The sequence below is a fragment of the Anopheles funestus genome, chromosome 3RL (assembly GCF_943734845.2).
Source record: "Anopheles funestus chromosome 3RL, idAnoFuneDA-416_04, whole genome shotgun sequence".
NCBI classification, from domain to species: Eukaryota; Metazoa; Arthropoda; class Insecta; order Diptera; family Culicidae; genus Anopheles; species Anopheles funestus.
This window is the reverse complement of record NC_064599.1, coordinates 80,607,319-80,620,160: the sequence shown is the minus strand read 5'-3', so window position 1 is coordinate 80,620,160 and position 12,842 is coordinate 80,607,319. Positions and strand designations below refer to the sequence as shown.

General features: G+C 42.7%; 1 protein-coding gene across 24 annotated transcripts in view; it reads left to right on the top strand.

The window, feature by feature from the left end:
• The window catches only part of LOC125769762 (uncharacterized), a 258,686-nt gene that overhangs the window by 173,720 nt on the left and 72,124 nt on the right, over positions 1-12,842 (top strand). For all 24 annotated transcript variants that reach the window (XR_007419102.1, XR_007419103.1, XR_007419101.1 and 21 more), the window contains 3 exons: positions 18-189; positions 679-784; positions 3,108-3,289. Coding sequence is in view for 21 of the 24 variants with exons in the window: in XM_049438593.1 (XP_049294550.1) it covers positions 18-189; positions 679-784; positions 3,108-3,289 (460 nt within the window). In the remaining 3 variants the exon portion in view is untranslated. The remainder of the gene's footprint in view (positions 1-17; positions 190-678; positions 785-3,107; positions 3,290-12,842) is intronic.

Here is a 12,842-nt window from a genome sequence, read left to right as displayed (position 1 = left end):
TTTCTACCGTTAAATAGCAATCGTTTAAGAATCGGGTCGATACCAGCTATGTCGTATCGCAGGAGCATCTACACAAGCATCGGGCGATGGCGATCATCAAACCGCTAGCCAATTTTACCGGCGAGTACATGTGCATCGTGCAGACGTATGCGTCGATTGATAGAAAATCAGCCAAGCTGAAAATTATCGGTAAGTGATGCATCGTCGATCGTTTTTGGAAGGATCCATGATAGATTAAAAAAAGACATCATTTGCTCCAGAGAGAAGTGTTCTATTTTGCCTACAAACAGACAATTTCGTAGTATTCATTGTCTCCAAGGTATTTAAACCTAGGTTATTCAAAATTTGTTTGCAACAAAATTAAATTTCTTTTTCCAATCATTCAATTATTAGAAATAATTCTATTTACTGGATCTAAAAAAAGCTTGAATTTATAATCCAACTATTCAAAATTCTATTTAAATAAACCAAACAAATATGAAACGCTTTAACCGCTTGGTAGCTCTACTACAGATGAGATGAAATATTTTCATACACCTGAATTTGTTCCATATAGTACAATTTTCATATCATTAAATTCCTAACATTCAAGTACAACATGTTCATTAGGTTTTGCCCCCCTCAAAAACTAATATCAACCCGTACCATGTTTTTTTGTCCCAAATTTCCACCATACAGTTCGGGAGAGTAAATTCGACCTAAGCTACTACCTGAACGGCGATGGGTACATCACGGTTGATTGCCACGCACGGGACATTTCCCCGCTACCAGAGCTCCAGATACGGTAAGTAGCGAACAACCCTTCCTGCTATAAAATCACAAGGTAACCACAGGCAACATAGGGCAGCTTCCAACAAAAGGGTTTAACTTCGTATGTGGGTATGCGAGAGAGTGAGTGAGAGAGAGAAAATGGAAAAATAACCTACAGTTGATTGGGACACGCATTTCCTTTCCACTTTACAAAATGGATCTCTCACTGTGCCAATCAACCGCGTACGTGATCCGACCCACAACCCATCGAATCGCTTTGGTTCACTGCAGGAATTGTGCTTGGGTGTGTCGGGTTAACGGCTGGCAACCGGCTCGATGCCCGTTCGATTATGTTTTCCAATTGAGCAATCCTTCAGCAAAAGGAAAAAAAGAAACCTTTGGTGGTCACACTGACTCCGACCGATGTTGGCCTTTACAGGGAAAAAAAATCTTCCATTCCCGTCGCTCAGACCTTCCTTTTTAACGCTATTTTGGCACGGCGATGGCACAAAGTATCATCCCAGTTTAATTTATGAAATAAATTATAAGTAAAATATTTGCATAATTCATTTTCCACCCGCATCATCATCTTCATCACCTTCATCAACAGATTCATTCCCATTCGTACCATCATTTGCCAAATATTGCAGGGTTTGCTGCACTATGTTAAAATAACTTAAATGAAGGATTCTTTTATTTCTTTTAGCTAATTTTAGCTACATTATTTTAATTACTAGATAATAAAACTTTTTTTTGTACCTTAATCATATTCACTGAATAACTGAATCTCGATATATCATACAAAACCCTGTATTTCCCTTCACGGGTCAGTTCCAACCTAGGCGTCCAGGTCACGGGAAAGGGTTGAAGTTGCTTCCGCTATTTGCACTCACCCCTAGCGAGGGGTGCGCTTTTTTAAGGTTGAATGATAAATCAAACTTTATTCCACCTTCCCATCTCAACCCTCTCGCCACCTCTCCCGCTGAACGACCAATACCGAGTCTCATCTGCTACAAGTTGAAAAAAAAAATTAAATCGAGTACGGAAAAGGTGGACAAAAAATATGTTGTTATTTTTCCGCCTACCCAAAAACCCAATGTACCAACGCACGGGGTAAAAGGTTACGCTTGACCACATCGGTCATTTGTGTCCGGCAGGAGTTAAAACCGAACGACCCCACAAAAGAGGGTGAACAAAAAAAAATTGATAAAAAATAGCCCACGGCAAAGGTCAAGCCCACCACGCTCTCATCCTGACCCGGGTTGTTTGGGCGGGAGGCGGGGGTCAAGAGAGCAAGCCAACATACATTATTGCATACTGAGAGAGGCACAGGTCCAACGGTACCAAATTCAATCACTGAAAATCTGTTATGGTTTCGCGTTTACGATCGACATCGATTTCCTCCTGGGGTAGTCCGGTCCATCAGGTCCTTCGGTGATTAAGGAAATGGTCCCTTCAACAATAATCAAACGATGAGCATAAAATGTTTGGAAGTGAAATATCTCCACCCGTTAAGGTAACGTTAAGGCATGTATCGGAACGGTATGGTTCGGTACGCGGAATCGCCCAGACCTATAAATCGTACATGCTGTTAAACATCAGGCTTACCCACCGATCGGGTCCATCCCCGGAGCCAACCGCGATGGGATGAAAAGATATCAGGAAGGATGAAGTACTACGTGTATATATTTTTTTTTATTTTGATTTTCATGTTTGTTCTCGTCTGGCCGTTGGTTAAGCCAATTCCGGGGAAGAGAGGATCATTTTTCATTCGACCCATAATCCCCTCACCCAGCCTTCCTCACCGCTGGCTGATTGATTGAACTGCAAATGAGCTGTTCGGGTTTTATTGGCGATTACATTAAAGTGAGCAAAACGTCTATTCAAATATGAATAAGCCGATTTGCATACTATGTTGCTTTAGCGTGTGGTGGTGTTGTTGATTTAAGCAGCAAGATCATTTATGCCTCACGTAGTAACAAGCCCTCTGTTGATGATAATTTCCATGCCATTGAAACATGTTGATGTGATGGGAATTTTTAAACACAATCAATTTAAAGCCGTTTTGCTTATTTTAAATTATAAAAGCATTAAAAGTTCTCAGATAAATTTAAAAAATAATCTGTGCTAAACTAGAAGGCAAATCGAAATGTACAAACAACGCTAACACGTATTTATGTTGCATACTTTTAGGCGTAGTAAATTTTAAAAGCATCCCTTCGCAGTTGAGTTGGCGAGTTGAGAGGCAAATGATATTAACCGTCTCTTTAAAATCAAACGTTTCAGAGCGATATTCTGTTTACACTTTTAATCACACCTTTATCCTATTCTCTTTCTTCTAATCCACAATCTAACAGCATCAACTATGAGCTATTTGAGACGGAAAACCTTAAATCCGTCCAGGGCGAAAATGGTCTGTACAACGTGTCCATCAGCGGCCGGATACGAAAGGATCAGCTCGAATCACCGGCCATGATCGAGTGTCTACTCTCGATACCGGAGACGAACTACAACAAACGCCGCTCGACGACATACTACGGTAAGTCCACGACCTCCACAGCTTCTCCACCGCAAGTCAGCAAACGAACACACCCTCAAAAATGTACACACCGTACCCAACAAGAAAGCTGTTTGCACGTTTCCATATGCATGATCGTCAGCGCGCTTCCTTGCAATTGCAACCGTACACACGTTAGCGTCCTGTTCATCTTCCAACACCTAAACAACACCTTTGGTTCTCATTTTTCCCTTTGCGGACAGCCGGTTAAACGTAGCAAAACTTGACACCGGTTGAAAAGTCATTACCATTCAACCGCAGTCAACCGTGGCTGACATTCGGTTGGCAAAAGAATGGCACCCGGATCGGATCGGAAGCAGTTTCTCTCGTTCGGTTTTTTTTTTTATTTTGTCCCACCCACAACACGGTCAAAAGTTGGTTTGGCTCCGGATTGATGGCGTGTCCTGTTAGCTTTTAACCTTCCATGTGTCTTGTGTCGCATGTTTTTTTTCCGTTTCGCACCGTCTTGCAATGTTTCTCCTTCCCATGCCCTTACCTTTCTTTCTTGTGTCGCTTTTCCGTTTTTTTGCTAACAGGCAGATGCCGATGGCGTTATCAATTTCATGCTTCACAGATAAATCCTTCGCACACTGTGTGCTGCTGTGTCTGTTTAGATATAGAATCCTCCATCCAAGCCCAGCAGGCGAAAGAATATCGAGAAGATTACTTTTTACTTTCTGTCACTACGATTTCGTTTTCAGTCAGCAAAGAAAGTGCTTTGAAGACGGAAAGCACTATGGCACGGTGTGGTTTCATTTTTAGTTTTCGTTCTGATTTTTTTAATACTTGCACAACTGTTTGAAAGCAGCAACGAAATAATTTGCTGGGTTCAAGTAATTAACACGATGGTTATTAGAAATGTAATACTAATTGCATGCTTTTGGGCAAATTTGTGCATTTATACTTGGTAAAACGCCTAAATCTATGCAATTTAAAGAAAAATATGTATTTATCAGGATCAAGCAATTTCTTTTAGATAGAAAATCGTCTATCCAATAATTCAATACTTCATACAAACATGTATGTCCCACAGTGTGATCTTACTGTGCACATCCTTCTTCTGACTTCCTCCATAACATATTCGCACAGAAGAGATTTGCTATTGATCCTGTTCCTTTTTTTCCGAACACGCTTTCTTCTGGAACGCTCAGCAGAAAGTAAATAAAAACTCGCTTTTGTAGCTGTGAATCACTGGTACAGTACAGCCAGCTAGCAGCAACAAAAAATAAACGACGAACGAAAAAAAATCTTCTCGTTCTCCCCAAAAGTGTCAACAGATGTCAAATCGTTTCGGGGTTATGGAAAAAGAAATCCCGAATCGGTGATAGGAAGTGATTTGTGTTTGCGAAACTTCAACTGTCACCTTGTTTCAGGGTGTGTTCCAATGTTTTTTTTTCTTCCCTTCATTTTGCCAAAAAAATGTTAAAGTGAAAATGAAACGCTTGGTGATGTTAGAAAGAAAAGCATCCAGCATTAGATGTTGTTTGTTTTTTGTCTTGTTGAATTATTCTCGTACGTGCAACCATCAGCATAAGAAATGAGAAGTATAAGGAGCAAAGAAAAAAGTTGCCTTTCTACGATTCAGTTTTTTTGTTTTTACTATTCGAAACGTCATCCTGCATGGATGATTTGAAATGACACGGAACACGGAAAATAGGAAAGAAATCACGAACGCAAAAACGTCTTTAGAAATGTAATGCTGAAGCGTCTTGTTTTAATTAGTTTTTTTCCTATTTCATTTCAACTTTGTATTGCCATATTTCTCTTCTCGTTTTTTTTTTATTTTTCGTTGCGCTTCAATATGCTTCAACGAGTTCGTTGTGTCTGGTTCTTGCTTGTTATTTCGAACACCGAAACATGGAACAGAAAAACTCCTTAAGACTTTGCCTCACTCGATCATTCTTTTTCCCTTCATTGAATTTTGCTCCACCCACCCAGAACTGCCAATGAATCGTAATATTTTACCCCGACGAAAAAGTAATAACAAAACGTTCCAACAGTGCCGTGTCGTTCGTTCTCGCACCAGGGTTTTCCACCCAGCCGCGGCAAAGGGAAAGGAAAATTTGTTCGAGCGCAATGTTTACTAATGAACGTTGGGGGCACGTTTTTCCACTTCCACCATGGTACGTGAGAGCGATACGCGGCCCGGGCCGCTTATGGTCGAAGCGAAAGAAAAAACGATGATGATGAAATATCATTCAGCGGAAATAAACACAACCATGCTGTGAGATCGAGCGAAGTGCACGAAGGCTCAGAAGCATGGAAGTACTGGAAACAACAAGAGAGAAAAAATACAGCCCCCAAAACACCATCGCTTCATAATCGTTCGCTTATCGTTTATCGAGCCGGAAAGCTCAGCCAGGCTGCAAGGAAAGCGAAAGATAACCGAATGGACCAATGAGAAATGGAAAATGATCCTGATTTGGTTCGTCGGCTGGTTTAGCAGTGTCTGATACCGTGCCGGACAATGGGAGGGAAATGGCAACGAACCATAAAGAAATGGAATAGCTAATTTAAAAACAATGATCAACTGCCCCACCGAAGGGTGTGGTGGGGTCACAAAAGCTGTGCCTATTAGTATTGCCCCGAATCAAAATGCCAAATGTTGCAAGAATAGATAATCCGCATGGTGGTAACAGTTGGGTTCACATTTCGGTCGGGTGAGTGGCCATTTTCATGATTAGGATTATTACACGAATTTGTTCGTAGCAGAGATTGTCCTTCCTTATCGGAAAGGTTTTTTTCGGTTTTGTTTGTCATAAATTGGATAATTCTTTTTAATGAGATTTGCATGATTATGTAATGGAATGACTCCCTAAATGTATGCAATTTGCATCACGTTTAAATACAGTTAAAGGATCTTTTCTTTGGAGTTTATTAAAAAATATATTTTTAAAACAAATTAAAATCTGCAAGAGAATTCTCATAATGGTAGTACAACTAAAGCACTAAACACCAACGGCATAAAAAAAGAAACATGTGCTTCATGCAGTTGGGTGCACTTGCACAGCTGCAAATTACATTCACACCAAACTCATTTGTCATCTCACTGCCAGGACAGAACGCTGGATGACAGTTCCCAAAAGAGCGTTTTTTTTTTGTTGCCTCGCACCCAGTTTCGAGACGATGAGCAAAATGGTTTTCCACCACCTCCACAAAATGCCGCTGCTTTACGCGTTTTGCAATTTTCATCGCGTGTAGCACACTGGCTCAGATCATACTGCAACGTGACTGCATATTCTTTCCCACACACACAGACACACACCTTATGATAGCTGTGGTGGTTCCTTTTTCTTCTTTTTAAAATAGGTTTGTGATGAAAAAAAACTTAATTACAGATATTTCTAACAGACGTCTTTTGCTTCTTTGCTCCCCGTCTGTTAGAACACGGACAGACATTTTTACCTCGCTCATCTCATTACCCATTCCCTGTCGGGTGAGGCTTTAAAATGAAAACTTGAAACCACAAAAACCATGAGCCGGGGAGAAACGGCATAGTGAAACCGGTCCAACAAACCATCACCATTCGGTGTCCAGTTCAAACAGACGGTTGACCATACCGGTGGTGTAGCATTCCGGGTATGGGAAAAAGAAGCGAAGCGAAATTATAAATGTTTCTCACTTTTCCCATGCACCGGACAAAGTTTTCCTTCCCGCAGGGGGGGTCAGCACGCAAAAAAACCCGCGTCTTGAACAGTGAAAATCTTTACTTTTTCCACCTTCAAGCAGCGATCCATCTTGCAAAACCGCGCACTTTTTCTATGCCTCCAACTAATGCAATGTTTCTTCAGGTCGTTTTTTTCTTCCCTCGTCTCGCTGTTCTGAGCGCCAACGGTTAGATTCGTTGAAGTATTTTTTCCCCCTTCCCTTTCTTACTGCCTGCTGGAAGTGAAGCAAGATGCACAAATATCAGTGGGCGTGCTTTTCTTTTTTTCATTGTTGAATATCGTGTTGTTTGTAACAAAATGGTTGCTTTCAGGAACATTTCTTTTTTTGTTGGTTACAATTTTAGTTATGCTTTTCTAAAGCATCTTCCCACAACTAACCCGACTGACCGAGTGGGAGGTGTAAAAATAAGACTGTAAAAAAAAGCTTTTGGTTGTTTCAATTCCAACACAGCCACGGGGCTGTTACACGGTGGAGGGAGGAAGGAGAACAAGGGAACCAAAATGATGAAATGAAAATTGTTTTCCCTACTGCCCTGCTGGTGCTGTCGGCTACGACTTGTGTGCTGCTGGTTATACTGGAAAGTTAATTAGCACACCCGGTCGTAGGTTTGATGCCATGGTTGCACTTTCACACAACCATAGCAAAATACACCACCTTCCGGAAAAAAGCTCTTGAAATCTTCACTGCCAACTTGCCCATTTGCACCAAGATCCAGCAGCAAGAAAAGTAAACAAACATAACAAACAAAATACGAATAAAACAAAAACAAATCAAGAAAATGAAGAGAAAAACCTAGCATCTCAAGAGAGTAATCTCTCTTCTCTCGTCTTCTCTCTGCACCAAACAGTCGCGTGCGAAAAGGCACAAATGGAGCGCAAATTAAAAACCAAAACACAATCGCACAAACCTTCCCTCCCCCCAAAAACGGATGGGACGCAAGCGGCGAACGGGCCAAAGTGGGCATCAGTTTCAAGGACTTAACAACAGTGGCTAATTAAAACATTCATCACTACTTATCTCAATTAGGAACGTTCGTTGGCAGCTCTCGTGCTAGCGGTTGGTTTGGAAAACGAACCACACTATTGGCATTTCACCGAATGGAAGCTCTCTTTAGTCGTCACTTTTCCTTACCATGCTTTGATTTGTAAAGAAAATTGAAATTATACTTTCGAAGCTTTTTTGCTCCGGTCTTTCATCTAGCACGAAACCAAAAAGGCGCAAAAAGAAATTTGGTTTTCTTTCCGTTTCCATACTTCGTATCCTATTTGTTCTAATTCGCCCTCAATCAAATGTCTGCGCCTAAAGGTAGGCAATTGATTCCTTTTTAGAAACGCATGTTAAATATTGTCAAATTATAAAGACTCTGAAAAACAGCAAAATTAGTGAACAAGTAATCTCAAATCTTTCCAACACTTCGTTTCTTATAAAAACAACAACGAACGGCACTTACAACGATAAGACCACGGCTTAAATCGTTCTAATAAATTAATTTTCAACTGCAAACACTCAACTCCCGGGACTCTTTACCCAATCCAATTCATGGATCTTTATCGGACTTTATCGGGGAACACCATTAATGACCACCGTTCTACCAAATATTGTCCATAACAGAAAAAAACCCCACAAGTTGACCCTCTTATACTAAAGCCACCTGCAGTAGAGAAATTAATTTATATTTTTCTGTTAGTCTACGGCCTAGCCTAGTACTGCTTTTCTTTCAACACCAGTTTCAACACCCTACCTTAGCGAACTAATTATGCCAATGCGGTTTGGATGTTGGCGAGGATATGTTTTGTCGCCCGTAGTCCACCCTTGCACGATCGCTATCTTTAACGCCAGGGCGGTTTGCTGCCCTGGCCGAAATGCTTTAACGGGACGGGGATTTAGCACCAAATATCTTGTTGTTTGTGCCTTCCATGACCATCCACAGTAGCACAGTTCACAGCTAATTTCACCCAAGTTCGCAAAATGGGTCCATTTGCGCTCGAATGCTCACAATGTCCACGAACGAGCACGAAACGAGCGAGAAAGGAATTCGGTAAAGCCTAACCGGCGCACTGCGGGCACTCGTTTGTTTGGCTGTACGGGTGGTTTTGTTGGTGTTTTCCGCACCCGGTGCTAGATGTAAATTTTCCAACGTGTGACGTCCACGCGTGTATAATCCGGTAACAGTCCCCGGGAGAGAGAAAAAACGTACCCGCATACACTTACACAAAAAAACCGGAAAATTCAGCATTCTAAAACGATTCTAATAAAAATCGACCATAACCGTAGTGATTACCATTAGAAGGAGTGAGTGGAAAGTGTACGCAAAAGGAAAGGTGTTTTTTTTTTGGGTAATATTTTTTTATTGTATGTCCTTCTGGATTCACCGCCAGACGACCATCAACGGGGAATCAAACCAAAAAAGCTGGACGAAAATGAATAAATGAGCACGATGGCTATGGGTGGACCTTTCCCCCTCAGCAGATCATGATGATGATAATTTATTTAATGAATTACAACGATCCATTCTAGTAAATGAAAATGAGCGGCATCATGGCTCATCATCGTTCCCGGGGCTGGACCTTCGCTTTACAAACCAAGTTCCTGTTTGGCGCGAAATTGTCTCTCCTTCTTATTGCGCACATCGTTCTTTACGCCATCGTTTAGGTTCACAATGTGTTTTCGTTTGTGTCTCGCCTATCGGAAGCAGTTTGGGGGTGAAAAAAAAACAGACCTGCGTTTTGTTTCCTGAACGGTGTTTTTTTTATAATTAATGGAACCGAAACCTTGCTGAATGGTTTGTGCTGCTTCCGTCGAACAACGTTACACCACTGTGTCAGCCAGTGACATCATGCGCCATTTTGGACATGACAGAATCAGTCAGTGTCACTAACAGGAGGTCCCGGCGATAGCTTTGCTTTTTTCTTCGTTGGTGTCTAGTTCAGTCATCATCTTCTGCAGAGCGACAGAAAAAGAGAGAGAGAGAGAGAGAGAAGGGGGAGTTTGATGTCAATCTCAGCTAATTGACCGATACCGGATGCACGTTCACGCCAGATGCAACGTGACCAGATGTCACTCGTAGGATGTATTCCGGGAAGATAGAACGTGACACAAGCACTTGTTACTTTGTGTTACAAAACTTAATTTAAAGGGATTGTTAAAAAAATCAGATCTAGCCATACTAGGTGCCATCATCCTTGGAAAATTTTAGTACCACATTCCTCCCGAACACTTCATTCAATCTGGCGACCTGGAATCCTTCACTATCAGAATCATAAATTTCACACCGGATAGAACGCATCATTCACCTCCCTTATTAGGAAATGGAGGAAAGGATCCGATTGGCTACAAATCTTCCTCGGTGTGACAGCGAAACGTCACGAGAAAGTAGGTCTCACGCATGAGAGCGCCCCAATCATCGACAGTGGCAGCGGACGGACGTCGTCCATACGTCACTTATCGGATTTCAATTTATCCAACCGACCAAACACGCTAACGAACGTGAAACGTGAACCCACGGTCATGATTAGACATCTTGGATGCCCTTGCCAGAGATGTTCTCTTTTGTCCGGAGATGTCAAATATTCTCACACAGACACACATACACGCATCCTGATATGACGTATCCCGTCAAATTGGCCAACGCTGAAAGACGACATCGAGGTAATCACCATATCGGGTGGCCACAACGGCCAGCATTGGTGTGTGTGTGAGCAGGAGTTCGTAGCATTAACTCCCACCTTCACGTGTAAGCGTCCTTTTGACATGGAGTCATTGAAGTGCACCGAAACCGGACATGACTGGTTGCGCAAAGAAGCGTATCAGGTGAGGCAGCTATTTTTCACCCTAGCCCTTCGGGAAAAAGCCATTTATCAGCAGCGCTCAACATCAACGACCGCGGCACACAATTTTCGGTTGCAAGACACCCGCGGCCTGACTTCCTGACGTTTGCGAGAGGGAAACCCTGGGCCCGTCTGCCTGTTCTGGCACGGTGGAGCGAAATGATTAATTGAGATGTCGCAGTCAATTCCCGGGTTGAAGCGTGTGCGAAGATACCTGACCTGATTGCAAGTCAGGTCCCCAACTGTCAACCCCGTGTACGTGTGTCGGTCGTTTTGTGGTGACACCGGACAATGCACTTGCCACGGATACCACGATACTGCCCTTAATGGACATCCGATTCGGTGCGGTAGTTGGCGTTCGAGTACCTACCGAGCACGTGTTTCAATGCCGAACTCGATGCATCATCATTGCTGGCTGCTAAGCTCATTTCTAGTCGTCAGCAGACACGCAAACTCATCCGTCCGGTTCGTGCGTACCGGGGTGGTGGCGTATCGTACCCTATCTTGCATTAATTGTTGTGACGAGAGGAATTAGCCCGTTCGCACCGAACCGTTGGAAAGCGCTACCGACAAATGAACAATGAGGCTTTAACTTTACCCGAACCTAGACGGTCACCCAAAAACCCGGAAGCTCCGAGAGATCCAGTATTGTCTTGGCATTAGCAGAACCGCCGGGTGAAGATTCAATCTGACCAGTTGTTTTCAATTATCCTCTTCCACGCGTAGTCTAAGACCTAAGACTGTGGACAGTGTCGCTGACAAGTCACTGGCATTGCTTCTCGCAGGGACATTAGTATGTACACTAGACGCTTTTGGGAAGATCTTTAGGCATTGTTTGCGTATCAAATGGCCAGTATGACATACTCAGTAATACGTCTTCTACGACGTATTCCAACTAAATCAGCAATGTATGTACAACACACCTGTCACTGTGAATGAGTAATTGTGAGTTATAGACACGCAAAGATCGAGGTCTCTTTAGGAGCTTCTCTCCAAGGTACAAGAGAAAAGCAATTAGAAGGCATCCCGATGTTCTATTGCGCTGTTTCGTCGTGAATGTCTTCAATCATCATTTTCGCCCAAAAAGGAAAACCATTCCCATTCTATCACACCGGACACAATCCCACCATAACACCACCAATCATGTGAAATAATCCTTCTTTTATCGAGTCTGCGAAAGCAACATCTTCCCGATACAACATCTCTAAGTAAACAAAGTCTTCCTCAGATTAGCTGCCTAACTTCCGGCACTAAAAAACGGAAAGATCCGTAAAACAATACGGTGCGCTTTTGCGTGTTCAAATCCGTAACTCAAACACACTCCACGACCGAAACCGAATGGTTGCGCACTCAACGGAAATTGATCCATCCCATCGGCATCGGGCTTTTGGTCGTTTATCTAACTGCTACTACCGCTACGACTATTCGAGCAAAATCTTAAAGACCACCCGAACATTAGGGAATCATCTCAAAAGAACAGCGAATAGGAAGAACAAAAAAATCGACCGCTTCAGGGAAACTGGTGCGGTACAAACAAAACATCCAAACCAATAAAACTGGCCTTATCGGATGGAATTGATTTCCCTGCCGCGTTTCACTTCTCACCATTGGATGCCATGGTGATTCGTTCGGTTGGATTTCTTCCACCGAAGATGTCTCCTTCGGGACACTTTGGGCAGCGCCACCGTGCGTATCTGTCCGTTCCGGGAAGTGGTACCGGCAACCGGTACGAAAACGTATCAAACACATTATCAATGGAGGAATGTTACCACTTCGTTTACTGCCAAGATCGTTCCGGGTGGTTGGGAAATGGACGAAAATTCGGACAGTCCGGTGAGCAAACGCCAAAATGAAGGTGCTTAAGTAGAAAACAACACATTCGCTCGAGATGAGGTTTTTGCCGAGCAGGCTAATGATCTTACCGATGATGATGATGATGATTGAGCTGCACGATAGTGGACAAACATGGAACCAGAAATCCAGGAAAAGGTTGTTTTTAACACACTCGCGAATCAGGCTCTAACGCAACACAAAACGTT